Source organism: Notolabrus celidotus, chromosome 21, assembly GCF_009762535.1.
Source record: "Notolabrus celidotus isolate fNotCel1 chromosome 21, fNotCel1.pri, whole genome shotgun sequence".
NCBI classification, from domain to species: Eukaryota; Metazoa; Chordata; class Actinopteri; order Labriformes; family Labridae; genus Notolabrus; species Notolabrus celidotus.
This window is the reverse complement of record NC_048292.1, coordinates 2,420,506-2,437,203: the sequence shown is the minus strand read 5'-3', so window position 1 is coordinate 2,437,203 and position 16,698 is coordinate 2,420,506. Positions and strand designations below refer to the sequence as shown.

The 16,698-nt window shown below is 39.9% G+C and overlaps 1 protein-coding gene across 2 annotated transcripts in view; it reads left to right on the top strand.

Moving 5' to 3' along the window:
* rassf3 (Ras association domain family member 3) overlaps nucleotides 1-16,698 on the top strand; it is an 84,299-nt gene that overhangs the window by 31,709 nt on the left and 35,892 nt on the right. The window contains exon 1 of one of the 2 annotated variants that reach the window (XM_034673778.1): nucleotides 7,787-8,270. The exons of the other annotated variant lie outside the window; for it this stretch is intronic. Within the exon in view, the coding sequence (XP_034529669.1) occupies nucleotides 8,148-8,270 (123 nt within the window). The 5' untranslated portion in view covers nucleotides 7,787-8,147. Of the gene's footprint in view, nucleotides 1-7,786; nucleotides 8,271-16,698 lie in introns of those variants that run through there. 2 annotated transcript variants of the gene reach the window in all.

Below are 16,698 nucleotides of genomic sequence, written 5' to 3'. Positions count from 1 at the left end.
CACACACACACCCACCTTTATTAACTCCCCTACTACCTTTAAATTAGAGGACACACACACCCACCTGCAGTTAAAAGAAACACACACACCACTTACAAACACACACCTGTTCACATGCACAAGCCCACCTCAGTGAAGTCTCCTGTTTCAGTCCCGCTCTCAGAAATACTCACCTGTAGAGGTAACAGTCTTTACTGAGTGAGGTCATGGGAGCCTGAGGGGGGAAGAGTTAACCTCTCTCTCTCTCTCTCTCTCTCTCTCTCTCTCTCTCTCTCTCTCTCTCTGCCCTTGTCCCTGTCGGTCTTGGATTTCTAAATATGACACATTCCTCAAAGTTTGACCTCTGACCTCTCCTAACCCTTCTACGCCCAAAGCCCTAACCTCAGAAAGCTCGTGACTTCTAACTCTCCACATTTATCCGCCCTACACCCAATACCCCCCAAAACCCCCAAGAGCTGTTACCAAGCTACGAAGGCGTCTCAGGCAGTTTCAGGTCTGTTTGAGTCCGTCCCTGCTTTGGAACTGGATTAATCTTTAACAAGACCTTCAGATGCAGATACCCAGCAGAGTTTCTCACAGGACAGAGAGTAAAAATAGCTTCTAGACATCCCGACAGACTGAAACCGGTCTATGAAGCTCCAACTAATTAAATACTTTCAGATGGAGACGAGGCGAAGTCATTACTTTAGACATGTTTCTTTATTATACTAATAAAAATAAGCTTTCTCTCTGTGGGGAACTTTTAGAAATCCTGTCTTTTACCAGGAATATGTTGTGCTTTTTAGGTTTGTTAGTTTCAAATGTGTTATATTGTGAAATGTAATACCGTGTGTTTTTAATGGCATTTATTTATACAGGTAAAGTTTTGTTTTAAGCTGCAAAAAGTAGAAAATAAATGTAATATCTCTCTATAAAGCGTGTGGGCCCTGACAGAAAAAAAGCTAAATAAGATAGAATGAAAAAATAAAATAAATAAAAAACATTTAACATTTAATTAAGTTGAATTAACATTTATTAAATTCAATTAAAAACAAGCTAAAATTAGATCAAATAAATAATAACAAGTATAAAAAAAAAAATGAAATGAATAAAAAAAGAAACATTTAATTAAAATTAGTTAAATTAAATTAAAAATAAGTTTAAATTTGATCAAATAAATAATAACAAATATAAAAATGAAAAAAAAGAAATGAATAAAAAAGACACATTTAAGTAAATTTAGTTAAAACTAATTAAATTATATTAAAAATAAGTTTAAATTTGAGCAAATAAAATAATAACAAGTATAAAAATTGAAAAATATATAAAAAGTTAAATTAGATCAAATTAAATTAAGTTTATTCCAGCAGCTGACAACACGGGACAGAAGATTACAACAATGTGTTTCCATAGTAAAAAATTATAATGATAATGATAACAATAATAAAGGTAAAAATAAAATTAAAATAAATATAGTAATATTACAGAAATATACACTATGTACACTTCTATCTTATGAAATGATAGTAAAGTAAGTTATTGCACAATAAGATTAAAAACAGTGCAACCAATCCAGAACACCTGCGATCACAATACAGTCATCATCTGCACATTAATTCACTCAGAATAATTCAGATAAAAATCTGTAGTTTAGGAGCTATTTTAAAGACCATCAGGAGATCTGTTAGACCCACCACATGATTAATTTTCAAATATTAAGTAACAGCATGAAGGTCAGAATGTACCGTCCCAAAAGTCCTCCTCATGTTTGTTTCTGAGTTTAAGGAGGAACTCTGAGGTGAGGTCTGTGGGAGTGAACCTAAAATAAATCAGCAGTGACCGTTTGCTTCGGGCTTCACGCAGGAAACATTTGGACCTGCCCTCTCTGTGGAATGTATGTAATGTCTAACTACGAGTGCAGAGCTGCAGATCATCCCTCTCTGAAAACCAGCGACCACACTCCGCTGCCACAAACTCCAACCCTCCTTCAACGTCCATCAGCCTTCTTATTATACAACTCTAACTCATGTCATCAGGAAATAACTCCTTACTCATTATTAATCCTTACTTTGAAGTAGTAGTCCTTTTTGTGTGTTTACTTTTGTGCCATTTTTTAATATCTGATACTTATGATGCCACCAAAGAGGATTAAAAAAGACACTTATTATATTTTTGCATTAAGCATGTTAAAATTAATGGATCACATTTTATAAAAGCTTTGGTTTTAAGTGTCTTTTGACTTGCATTAGCCTTAATGTGATCAAAACAAGTGGCAACCTCTGGCCACGAGAATTGAAGCCAATGAGGAAGTGTTGAAAACTGCAGTTCATCAAGTGTCCACTAGAGGCTGGCTTGACTGACAGGCAGGAACACTGTAGCTGTTGGCGAGGAGGCTCAAAGCCCGCCTCTTTACGTCACACTCGCTCGACTGCAGTTAAGTGGAGTTCAACATTTCCAATATGGCTGCCGCCGCCGACTGACCTCAAAACAGAGCTTCAGAAACTAATTGTTGACGTCATGGATACTACGTCCATATTTTATACAGTCCATGGATCAAAACAGATGTAAAAATGGTGTCACTTATAAAAACATGAGGACTGGAGACCTAAATTATGTTTTGTACCAGGTTGTAAACATATTCAAGTCTGCTGTAAAAATTGACGTTTTAATTTGGGTGTTAATGGGGACACCTTCGCTTTTGGGACCAGCCTCTAGTGGACACTTGAGGTACTGCTTTTTTTTTGCACTTTTGGAGGATGCAGCTTGGTTGTTTTTCCCCTTCTGATTATAAATGTTTGGTGCACCATAGAAGAAGTTTTGCACAGCATGTTATTCTGAAATCACAATATAGATTTAATTGAATGTCCTGGGAAAGGTTTAGTCTTCTTCACGGCGTCCCTTCATGTTAGCGGCCTCAGAGTTACAGTACAGTGTCTGCATGTGAGCCGGGAGCCGACCTCACTGGAATGTCTGAAATGTTTAACCAGACTGGCTCCAGGCCAGAGTGACTGGACAGCAGATTAACACCAGTGACCATACACACACACACAAACACACACACACACACACACACACACACACACACACACACACACACACACACACACGCTCTCATTGGCTCTCGGGTCCGTCCAGTGAGGGAATTATGCTCGTCTGAATCACAGAGAGAGTGAAATACCACGTGTGTGAGAAACCTTGTCCGGGTTCATTTCACACTCAACAGGTCAGCTGTATGAATACTGCTGGACAGTGTGTGTGTGTGTGTGTGTGTGTGTGTATGTTCTTGTGTGTTAACATGCATTCGTTCATTCATGGTGCTCGTACTACAAGCTTGAGGCACTTAATTTGCTTGTGAGATACAGAAACATCAACATGAAAGGTGCAAAATGCAATATAACACCCGTGCATGTTTTCATCTAGAGATTTTAAAGTCTATATTCAGTCTTTGCCCTCCTTTAGTATCACTCTGCACAGTTCAGAGCCATGACAGAGGCCTCTCTTCTTATCTCTGTGTGTTTTGGAGAGATCTCTTTGGTATGTTAAAGGACATGATGGCGGTTTGGCTGCCCCAGATGTGCCATATTTATTTTTGGTTCCTCTTCTAACCCCTCTGGTTTTAAATTAGAGCCTGTCTATCTGAGAATCTCCCAGATTGTCCACTACTTCTGTGTAAATGTGAGCGTGTGTGCGTGTGTGTGTGGGTAAGGCTTGATTTAGTGCAGATGTAGCGTAGATTTCACCCCGCAGCTGAACCTGCTCTGCTAATGGTTTCTGCTGTTTTATGCAGCTGGGTGGGCTCCAACATGCACATATTATATTAAAAACCTCGTTCCCTGCGTGTCGTAGGGAACAGAGTCCTGATAGTAGCTGCAAACAGAAGGTCGGATTCATTACTTACACTTTTAATGCGCTCAGTAATAGCTTTCAGTTGTCGGCCCGGGAAGGGGGATATGAAAGACCTGAAGCCACCCACTGAAACATGTAAAACTCTGATCCGTTTTACAGCCACATAAACGCAGCGGTGTGCCGGGTTTCAGCTCCACTGAATGCTCTGAATTAGAGGGTTTTAGCACGTTTCATATGTCTGATGTATGTTGTTTGACGACAGCGTGCAGACGCTCTTCTGGAGGCACTTTGAGTTAAATTAAACGTTATTAAAAACACTGAAGACTTCTGTTTGCATGTGAGAAATAAGCTGCATTAAATATGTCAATACTGCAAGTTTGGGTGACAGAAACAGAAATAAAAACAGTTAAATGACAAACTTTAAAATTGATTGAACATTGGTCAGCATTTCCAATATGGCGACCGGGCTTCATAACGGCTCTTCAGGAACCAATGAGTGAAGTCGCAGAGACTCATCCATGTCTTATCTAGTCTCTGAATCTATGATGGAATTACATTAACAGACACTAAGTTATGCATGTATAACATTTAAAATGTTCACTGTATTATTATTATTAGCATTATAGCATGCTAACAATATCTAATAAGTACAAAATTTTGAGGACAGGATTACTTATTTGTTTATTTGGGCTGAGTCTAACAGAACATCGTCAGACTTTAAGTCTCTCTGGTGAAAAGGAAAGTTTACGAACGATTGTCTAGCAGACTGAATCCATATGTTTCTGCTCATGAGATGCTATACGACTGATCACAGAGCACCCCAATGTACCTTACTGCCCCCTACAGGCAGTTACAGATACTACACAGCACCTTAAATCAGAACTATTTATTTATTTATTTATTTATTTAACCTTTATTTAACCAGGTGAGTTAATTGAGAACCAATTCTCATTTGCAATAACGACCTGGGCGAGGAGGCCACACAGGTGGCATGACAATAAATAAAAGACAAAACAAGAAACAGAGAGGACATACATAGAGACCTAGAGACAGAACAATACAATACAAAAATATGACAGCAGTGAACAACTTAAAAGCAATTTAAAAGCAAGTGCAGTGATGTTGAGTTATGGGGTGTATCTAGCATCTTAACAATACATTCCTCTGCTTGTTTACATTTTTATGCACTTTTTGATACCACAAGTTGAATCCCAGTCAGTCACTCTTGAGGTAGAAACAAGTCCTCCTGGTGTCCACTTCACATTAAAGCTCCTGTGAAGAACTTTCAGGTTGATACTTGTGACCAAGGTGGGACCTCTTTCCTTTGTGCTGATTTTGTCCTTACGTATGTTGATGTTTGGTTCTTTTATTTAGAGAACAGATGAGATCATAGAAAGTTTTTGGAACTGGTGCCCACCTCAAGAAGTTGGTGCCCTTTCAGTTTCCAAATCCCCAACCCTTCTTTATTTTATTGCAGCCCCTGTCCCTGTAACAGGCAGGCACATAAAACACATCACATCTCACACTGGACAAAAACAGTCAAAGTGAAACATTTTGAAGGCTTCCCCAAAGTATTTTCGTCAGTCTAAATTTATAAAAGTATTGACCTTCAAAATCCACTACAGAGCACAATAACAGATTATATAACTCAGCTACAAGTGAACTGCATCTCTGCACCGAAAAGCCTCCTGGTTCGGTAAAACCAAACCGCACCACATCCAGACTTCTCATTTAGGTTTGGCTGATTTTAGCCTAAAGCTGAACTTCTCCGGAGGATGCATTTGCACAAAAATATATCAGGAATCAAGATTTACAGCTTTGTATTTACAAATCACAGTGAGAAATATAAATATCATCACTTCAATATTGTTTCTGGCTTTCTATTTTGTTGTTTTATATCTTTATTTTTGGGTTTTACTGCAGGATTAAATGTTTAAACTGACACACAGGCTGACGTCTTCCAGCCTGAGGTGTGTTTGTAGGGTCGTTTAGAGAATCAGAAGCAGAGCACACACTTTTAAGGCGTACAGATCAAACTAACTGACTATTAACAAACACCTCGGGGGCTCCAGCTCATTCTCACGAGGTAGTAACATTTAAGAAGTTAGAATAACTGTAGTGAGGCCTGCTCATTAAAACATTCTCTGCAGGTTGTGTAGTGAAAAGCGTCCTCGTTAAAATAACGCTGGTGTAGTTATTGGCAGCGTGGTTAATAATCAGTGTGAATCTAAAAAAGATGCATGCTCAAAACTTCACCTCCCGTAAACCAGCAGCTTTAAAACCCTTCAAATGTCTGAAAAGTCAGACGTACGTGACTCGTGTTCCACCCAATGAGGAGGGTGCCTTCATGGCCCTCAGCAATTAAACACATGCACACAGAATGCGTCAGTCCAGCGCTCGTTTTAAACCCTTTGGTGTCTGTATTTTTAGTTTACTCGATTCAGACAGGAGCAGGGAAAGCATGATGCAGAGGAAGAAGCTAAGAAAGCTCACGTTAGTTTGCTGCATGTTGATCGAGGTAAGACGTTTGATCTGTTGTGTGACCTCTGACCTTTCCTTTTAGGAGTGTGTGACACTTTTTTGCCTGTAGTGTGTTTTTGAAGCTTTGTTTTCAGTGTGCTGAGGTTTGACAGTGACTCCATGCAGAGAAGGAAGGTTGTTATGATGCCTTCAGGCACTGTGGATGACAGCAGAGGCCAAAAACTGCAAGCTCAAGTGTCTTTGCAGCGTTCTAGCATGCAGGGATGCAGAACTGTTTTGCAGATTGTTTAAAAATTGAGACACTGTCTAGTAACTGTGGACTTGTGCATTGAATAAATTTGTTTTTGTATTTTATATTGAACTTCATTCTGCACTGCTGCACATTTTTCCCTCTGGATAAATAAAGGCAAATAGTTTCCTAAAGTTTCAAATATATATTTTTTAAGTGAGCTACTTTAAAATAATACATTTAAACAATTAAACCTACATATTTTCACACTTTACAGCTATTAGATCTTGGACTTTTTGTCACTTTTACTTGTTTTTTATCATTTGTAGTCAGTTGTTGCGGATCAGTTGAAATGCCAGCAATCCTGGATTGATCCTAAACCAAAATGATGACATTTTTTAAGTTTTATTTTTAAATTAAATCATGTATTAGATGATTTAGTAATATTTAAAGTATCTGTATCATGAATATCTAATGCAAAGTCAGTGACATCTTTAATATCTCCCATTTTTATAGACTGGCTTTTATGTGAATTCATCTTTTTAACCACTTTTTACATTCTTTTTTTTCCCAACTAATTAATTGTTTTAATTTTAATTTGATTATGTATTGTTTTCTTATTTCATGTTCTTAATTTAAATCATTTTAGTCTTCTTCTTAAAACCTTTTTATTGTCCTTTATTTACCTATCTATTTTTGTTTTTTATATTCATTTTATTCAAAGGAAAAACCTCTATAATAATGATTTATTGGTCTACTGTCTTACTACTTTATCCTGTTTAATTTGCGTTTATTCTATTTAATCTTTTGCATTATAATTGTTTTTTGCATTGTTGTAATTTCTACACTCAAGCACTTTATAAGCATTTTTTTAAAGGTGCTATACAAATAAATTATTATTATTATCTTTGTTATTTGTGAGATTTAACAAAAAAAGGAGCATTTGATGAATAAACAACCCAAAAATACAATTAAAAAAATGAATAGCAAAGATTAATTAAAATAAAACAGTTCAGGACATGTACATTTTTTGTTTTAAATCATTAAATTGTTAAATTTTCTTTTTAATCCTCATTATTCCACATTTTTTAATCTTCTTCCGCAGTAACTGTAATCTGTAGCACTTAAACTGGACATCAGAGCGCTGATTGGCTGTCAGGTGTATTGGGCGTTGCGTCACTAACTGTCATACATCTGATTGGTTGGCTCCTCGCAGTGGGAGGGGCCTTACTGTAGGCTCCCTGTCACAGAGAAGTTAGAAACATTCAACAGTGTAACGGGACACCAGCTGGACGTCGAGACTCGGGAGTTTAAAGCTTCATTTTTCTGAGTTTTTGTTTAAAATAACAGACAGATTGTTGAATCTTAGTGGACCTGTTTCCTTCCAGCCCCTGACAGCCTGGTTTCCTGTCAGACATGGGAGCGTTTGAGTGAGTTTGTGGACCATGCCGGTGGAGTGAAGCGGGCGTGTTTAAAGAGGAAATCCCACACAGAGCAGACGGACCCTGGTGTCCCTTCATATCTTTCTTTCTCCTCCTTTTAAACCAGCTAATGTTCTTTTCTTCGGGGTTTTAATGCAGCCGAATTTGAGTCGAGAGGTTTTTCTCCCTAAATGACGTGGACTAGCACAATGAGCAGTGGCTACAGCAGCTTAGAGGAGGACTCCGAAGAGTACTTTTTCACGGCCAGGACCTCTTTCTTCAAAAAACCATCAGGAAAAGTCACAATTAACAAGGTAAAGACACCAAATGACCTTCTTATTTCAAAACTGACACCTCCTGTGAGTGATTTGAGTTAACACAGCAGGTAGACCAACTTTTAAAGGCAGGTTGATCCACTTGGAGAGGGGCGTCGCTCAGAACCTCATTGACAAATATGCCAATTTAACCTTCTCTGGTGTGCCATCAAAATCATAAACACAAAAGATTTAACTTTTGTGTTTTATTTAAAGTTTAGAGGTTATACTTGAATTCGGCTTTCATCCAGGAGTTAAAAATCACATGCATTTTAATGTGTGAGTCATTTAAAGAGTTGGTTCACCTGTCGTTTCATGCGCCTTCGCCTTTTAAACCCACAATGGAAGGAGGAAAACAAGGTACAAATATTATAATTTTGTACTTTAATGTAAGCCGAATTTAGCCGAAGGGTTCTAAAAGTGTAATGCAATGTTTAAAGAAGTTGCACATTTTGCTTTTGTATGCCTACAACACTGAATTGTCCAAATTGCATTAAGGCGCTGCAGGATTTGGTGCCCCCTTTACCTTTGCACAATGTGATCGAGTCAGGAAGGGAAGAGGAAGCTGTGGATCTGCATCAGAAGACCTTTTTGAAGTTTTGATCTCTTTGTTCTATCATTGGGTTTGGTTTGCACATGATTAGGAATTAGGGAACCCAAATTCAACTGAATTGTTGTGCAAGATTTGGAGCTACTTACAGAAGAGGGAGATTTGCACAACAACAACCAGTCTGTGGCTTAATCCTCTTTTGACAGTTCTGACAGGTTTAGCCTATATTTCATATGACAATAAGGATGGAGTTCCCCCTTTGTTGCACATGGCACTATCAGTTTCAGAGGTCCCAAAGAAGTAGAAACAAAAAAATAATGCAGTTATTTAAAGTTTGAGTTTCATTGTGCATGAGTGGCTCTTAAATTTAGCACCGCATCGACAGCAGAAAGTCTTAAAATACAGAAGTTAGAGCTTGTGATCAGCAGGGTTGTTGTTATCACCCTGAGGACTCGCACTAACTGAATCCTTGTGACCCAAATTGGCTCGATCCAAGAGTTTAAAAAGCCCTAAATGAGAAGATGCATGCCAAGACAGACTCTTAATTAGTTTTTGAAGGGTTTGTTTCATGCAGGCTGCGAGAGTTACGTCTCCACTGAACATCAGATTGAGTTAAAACCAGAGACATTCAGCTTCATCATGTCTGGAGCTTGGAAAATTAGGCCACATATCAGGTCCTGGAGTAAATACCGGCCGGCTTCAGACTTGAAGCGTCTCTTTCACACACTGATCCTCTTGTCCACACACTCACATGCACACAGTATCTCAGCCTGTCTCTCCAACACAGCTGGTTTGTTCCACACGTTCAGCACACTGTAACAGAACGAGCTATTCTTCCTCTTCTCCACCCACGGACCTTTAACTCAAGTCCTCGTTCCTCATGGCAGCGAGTGTGTGTGAAACACAATGTGGGCCATACAGCGCTGCAGAGGTTGTGACCCGTGGCGTCTCAAACTGTGGACCTGCTGCTCTGTGGTGGTTTCCCACATGGCAGCGGTAATTATGACTGGAGGGACGTGTCCTTTGGGGTAAATGCGTGGCACTGCTGTCTGAAATTAGAGGTTCTGTATCTGAAAAATAGAAGGTTATGTGTGACACTTGGTGTGTATTTTTGTTTGCTAGTGAGTCGTGCTTGCAGGGAGGCTGTGGTGACGAACCAGAAAAGGTCAGGTTAGGCGACACAGCTTTCAAATTTATCAGCAGTGTGCACATTGTGGTCAAATGTATGACATTGTGAGGCTTTTTGAGGATGTGCAGTGTGCAGACTTTGGGGTTAACTCTTAAATATCTTTTGTTAATCATAAACCCGATCACCTGCAGAATCTTAAAGTAATAGATGCCCAAAACCTGTAAATAAAAGACATTAAAAGTGCAAACTTCCTCAAAAACACTGCAGATTCTCATGTTTTGTTTGCATAAGGAAATGTCAAAGATATTGAGCTGTTTGGGGTTCAAACCATTTCATTTGAGCACTGCATATTTGAACTTTTGAACTGTGGGATATCCCACAACAATGCTCTAAAGAAGGCTCTGTCATTATGTCAGCTTTGCCTCTTTCACACTGAGCCAAACACAGACGTACTGCTGTCCCAGTGTGAGACATTCAGCAGCATGGTTGAGATTATGTGTGGAATAAAACAGAAGAAGACAAACTTTATTATTCCCTGAGGGGAAATCCACTGTATTCACTCTTTTATTGGACGCGCTACTTGCAGAAGTACACACATGCACAAACATAACCGTGTGGACATGAATGAATAGAGAGGTATCAGAGTCAGCTCAAGGACAACTTGGTGGTCTCCATGACTGGCACCAAGTAACCAGTCCCAATGTCCATATTTTTTGGGACTTGTAACCTGCAGCCCTCAAGTTCCCAACCAAGTCGCTACAGACTGAGTTACAGCCAACTCATAAGACTTGTATCTTTGGTACTTGTTGTTTCTTTTTTATTTAAGGAGCTTCCTGACTTCAGTTTGTGAACATTTTTGGTGACTAAAGGTTGGTTGTTAACTCCCCTTTCTTGTCCAACAAACTCCCCACAATCACTTTCATGTGGATTTGGGTGTTTTCATAAAGGGGTCGACCTATCAACATCGATTGAATTTCATCATGTGCCCGAAATGTTGAATTTGGACTCTTCATTCATAAAACTAAGCTACTTCCTTACTAGTTATGTTAGATGCATATGTGTAACAGAAATAAAAGTGAGTTTGTATCTCTTGAAACTTTACATCTTCTTCAGTTCATGCATGTTTTAACCAATTAAACAAGTGCTGACATTGTTCACTTACTGGAAGTGAAAGTAGAAGAAGTTGTTGACGGGACATTAAGCGAGACGGAGTGATGAGTGAAACAGGACCTAGAGGAAAATACACACCTGGAGCAGAGCTGAAATAATGTACACTTTCTTTTTTTCAAAGTGATATTTTTGGGCGCTTTCACCTTTATTGATAGGACAGCTGCAGAGAGGACTACTGTGTGAGGCAAAGATGTGTCACTATTTATTTAAGAAATGCTAATTATAAAGCATAAGAAAATAGTTTTGGGATTTGGGACTTTGAGTGTTTTGAAGGCTATTTGTTCCTTTTTTGATAAAGAGGTTTAGAGTGACTGTCTCTTTAAGAAAGAGAGACAGTGGGTGGAGACAGTGGGTGGAGTCAGTGGCGGCTCGTTTAGCTGGGGAGTCGCACGGTTTGCTTACCGTGTTGTGTCGTATTGTCTTTTAGTTTGGAGTCCAGGATCATGTTGCAAATATCTGGAATAAAGTTGTTTGTTTTTAACTCTCTCCAACGGCCTTGGGGCGGCTGTGGCTCAGTGGGTCGAGTCGGTCGCCTATCAATCGGAAGGTTGGCGGTTTGATCCCAACTCCGGCAGTCACATGCCGAAGTGTCCTTGAGCAAGACATAGAACCCCAAATTGTGACAAGTAGTGTAAAAACTACATATAAGTAGCTATAAATGCAAGTTCATTTACCATTTTACCTTGGAGTGGATGATTGCATCGGATACATCAGGAAGACACGTGTTAGCCAGGACTACCAGCTAGCTTGTAGTTAAAACTACAACTTCTGTACATGGGGTGCATGCTGAAACCTCTAAGCATCCCTAATAAGGCGTCCCTAATAAGCTCATTTTGTCAGTGATTGGTAAAATAAAATACAGAATATCGTCCAAATGCAAAGTATCGGCCATAATACCTCATCTACTTGTCCCAAAGTCTGTCATCCTACCTTTAAGACGGCATTTTGAGCTGGAAGAAAGGAGCAATATTTCCACCCTGAATAAGCAGAGTAAAAATATTTGTTGCAAACTCAATGCCTTTGCTATTTAGAGTACACGTGGTCTGAAATAATGGTGCATTCATGTTTTTGTATGGATAAGAAAACACGGAAGTGCTCCACCCTCCGTATCTAGATCGACCTTTGCAATGAACCTTTGACTGACCCTGACACTGAACACTAACACTCAGAGGAGAGCAACAACAGCACTGCTAAGCTAACTCATTCATTACTGAGACTCTATTCCAGACACAGCCAATCAGGACTCGTGCACCAGATCACACTCCATTTCTCTGATTGGAAATCCACATAAAACGTGACAGAAATACCCTCAAAGATTATATCCCTAAAGCTCTAACGTGGGGAGATAATCATTTCCGACTTGTTTTGAATCAGGAAAACCCCGGTGGTTGTTGGGCGGGGCGAAGAGGCCCAAAATCTGCCCAAATACCCTCCTTTGTGGGGCAAAACAACAGAGGACTAACTGTGGTTTTAGTTGGACTTTAATCACAGTGGTTCCAAGGAAACGGGAGACCTTTCTGGTGAAGGTACCATCCAGCTAGTTTATGAGAAAGTGAAGTTTAATGAGGTTTTCGAGCAAACAGAAGAGACAGAGGACCAACAGAGAGGAGGATGGGTGGTAAATTGTAGAAGGGGAAAGGTGACGTAGTTGGATTTATCTCCATATTCCTCTCTCACTCCCTCATGCACACATTGTTGCCCCCGCTCGCCCACTCCTCCACCTTCTCAATGGTGGTTCTGTCAGGAAATGTCAGGCTGACCAGTGGGTCTGTGCGTCTCATGAGAGGGTAATCCCACCCAACCCCCCAGAGTCCACACACACACACACACACACTTATTAATACACACAAACACACACACTGGACAGCTACAGCAGCTCATCTTCATTTCATATCATCCTCTCAGACGGCTGGCTCTCTGTGGTGATGATGGGATGTTTGGAGTTTTAAAGCCATTGTTGCAGCTTTATGCACCCCCAAAATCCACCACACTACCTCTAATTGATGCTTCTTTTATTCCTTGTTTTTGTGGTGTTTGTCCCATCATGCACTGGGACAGATGTTGCGGATCCTTGCATGACAGGTGGATGATGTTATTTGAGGATTAATGCATTGGAAAAAAACATAAATGAACGTAGTATCCGTGACGTCACCCACCTGTCTCTGAAGCTCTGTTTTGAAGCTGGATGCCATATTGGAAATGCTGGACTCAAGCTAACTTCTGGTACTGTGAGGTAAAGAGGCTAACAGCTACAGTGTACCCGCCTGTCAATGAAGTCAGCCACGCCCTTATTTGGGCAAAACTTGGACGTTTGAAATCTTCAAAAATAACAAGTTGGTCAAAAAATGACACAAAAACGCAACCTAAAGATGTGTCCTTTGGGGGCGCTGGTGGCCTAGCGGTCTAAGCCCCCCACGTATAGAGGCTACAGTCATCGTCATCGTCAGAGGTCGCCGGTTCGACTCTTGGACGGTCGACCATATGCTGCATGTCCTCCCCCTCTCTCTGCTCCCCACATTTCCTGTCTCTCTTCAGAAAAGATGTGTCCATTGGCTTTGGGCAACTTTGATAAGCAGTTTCTCAGATAATTTGACATTACACAAGATAAATGATGAAACATGCGGAACAATCGAGCTGATATACTCAGTTTTTAATCTGCTGTACGATGTCATTTGTAAATTGAGATGCTAAGACTCTTGGATTAGAGATATTTAATGTACATGAGTCTAAAAGGTGACTTCTTCTGTCAAGTATTTTTTTGCATTTTTGCAGCAAAAGTTAATCAATCGACCCAAACAGGCAGAGACGTGTGTTTTAAAACTCTAACTTGAAGCTAATTTAACTCCATATGTCCTGTTTTTAATCAGTGTGACCCTGCAGTGTGTCTATATCACAGTACAGAACATCTAATGTAGTTTCCTGTGACAGAGCTGCTGTTGTGTCCGTTTAATGGATGGATCAGGTCACCAGGTCAGCAGCTTGTTCCTCACCTTGGTCTGTCAGCTGATCATGGATAAGTTAATAAAGTTTGGACGTCCTGAAGCGTTGTTGGTTCATGTAGCTTTCTGTTCTGCTCAGGGATGCACGATATTGGATTTTTTTGCCGATATTGAATATACCGATATTTTGTCCGATGCCGATATATACACACAAATTCTTTATCTATCCGTTCCCAACACTTCAAAATACTTCCAAATATCTGACATGTTGAAGCAAGCATAATCTATCATTACTGCTTCACCTCAGCCGTGCATAGCCGCAGAAATCTCACATCTGCCGATACTCATAAGTGACTTTTTAAGCTATTATCGTCTGACTCAAATATCGCGCCTCATTACTTCTACTTCCTGATTCCTGAAAACAAAGTTTGGACCGTCTCTCTTCATGCATGTGTCGATAAACCTGCAAAGTCTAGCTCAGGTTGGTGGAAGCACTGTGCATACAACGTTTCAGCAAACAGGAAGTTGTTTTTTAATATATTTGTATCTCATTGGTAGTGTGCCGGTAAATCAGATGGATATTAGATCATAATGTGCATGGGATAATGGATGCCATCATCAAATTATTGTTGATTATCAGATGCAAATAACCCCAAAACAACATGATATCGGCGTTAAATATCGGACGACTGGTTGTCGAATTATCGGCTTTTGAAAAACTGATATTGGTCGGCCACCAGGAAAAAAAGTTTAAGGTACTAGTAGGTGAAATATTTCTTTAAAAACACTTGAAACAAGCCCTTTAACTTGACTACATGTGTTCTGGACATTTTTGCACATTTTCAAACATAAAGCTTTTTATTCATGACGTGATATTTGTGAATTTATACGTCCAAAGTTCAAAAAGAAAGCTGTTTAATTCGTCTTAAAGTTTGGCTTCCTTTGAAATAAAATAAAGGGTTTAGTAGAGAAACATTTCAGTATGAAAAGAGTCTTTTAAAATAATATGGTGTGACTTTAATCCGGATTTAATAACAGCCTCAGACTCAACAGTCCCCACGTCTGACCCTCGCAGACAGACTCGGTATGAGCCGTATCATAAAGCTTTAACCCCTCACTCTCTGCGTGTTTTTCCATGAAGTGCATCAGTGAGATCACGCTGCCTTTAAATCAGCTTATGATCTCAGCCGCCGTGTTTCATGACAGCGTTAACGTTTGAGAGGAACTCTGCGTGTGTCAGTCTCGAACCAGAAGTGGTATTTCCTCAGAGTCCGTGGTGTACTCGGATCACCGTGTCCTCGGTGGTTGTGACAGGGTGCAGGCTGTGTTTACCTCTCCCTCTGACTGCATGACATCATGAAGTGGGAGTTTGTTTGTTGTTCCTGCTCTGCTGACCGCTCGTTAACTAAGCTGATAGATTTATGCTGATATGTCTACCTGACCGCGCCCTGCAGCTTCATTTACAGTCATTCTCTGAGTCCAGTCTGACCAGTTTTCCTGCATCTTGATGAAATCTCTTCAGGGGAGTTTTTTTTTCAAAAATGCACATTACAGTGATGTCATTTCTTCCTTATCTGTGGCATGTTTTTTATCTTTAAGGGTTGCAGAAAGACAGACAGATATGACTCTTATCTCTCCTTTGTTTCTTTCTCTTCTTTATGCCTCCATCTTGGACTAGATTATTGTTTATTGCAGCAAACCTGTTGTCTCAGTTTGTAGACTTTGCCCGTCACATTCCCTCCAATCTAACTCTGTTAAATATTTATTTTGACTCTCCTGCTGCAGAAGTTTTGAACATTACTCTGCTTTTATGCTTTGCTACTTCATGACTTTCTTCTCAGATCATTATTGGATCAATGAAATAATTAACAGTTTAGATATTCGGGATAAATTAGATCCATTTAATACCAGACAAAAAGGAACAACAAGCTACTAAAGTTGCACTGAGGCGCTTGATCACAGCAGCATTTAAAGCCTGTAAATATGAGGTTTTATATCTTCAGATTTTCCTCCATAATGTTAAATATTTACAGGTACAGAAGTAGAAAAGAACTCTGGACTCAGTCTGATCTCATCTTAATCCACCATGAGCAGAGCACTTTGCAGCATTTAGCAAGTTACAGTGGCAAGGACAAACTTCCTTTAACAGGCAGAAACCTCCAGCAGGACCAGACTCATGTTAGACACACATCTGCTGAGACCGTGTTGGAGAGAGGGATAGAGGGAGGTGAAGAGAGAGAGAGATGATAGTGGAGAGACGGATAGTAGTAGTTGTAGCAGCTGGAGTCTGGCACGTCCACAGCAGCAGAGATCCAGAGGAACCTACGAGACAAGGGAGCTCAGGGACTCCAGAAAGGTCTAAGGTTAGTAACTTTAATGGGACAGGAAGAGTTCAAGTAAGAGCAGACAGAGGAGAGAGAGGGAATCCCAGTGTGTGAGTCTAAGCCTATAGCAGCATAACTAAGACCTGGTCCAAGCCTGATCCTTGAAGCTTTATCAAAAAGGAAAGTTTGAAGCCTACTCTTAAAAGTAGAGAGGGTGTCTGCCTCCGAGACCCTGACTGGTAGATGATTCCAAAGGAGAGGGGCCTGATGAATGAAGGCTCTACCTCCCATACTACTTTTAGAGACTTTAGATTAG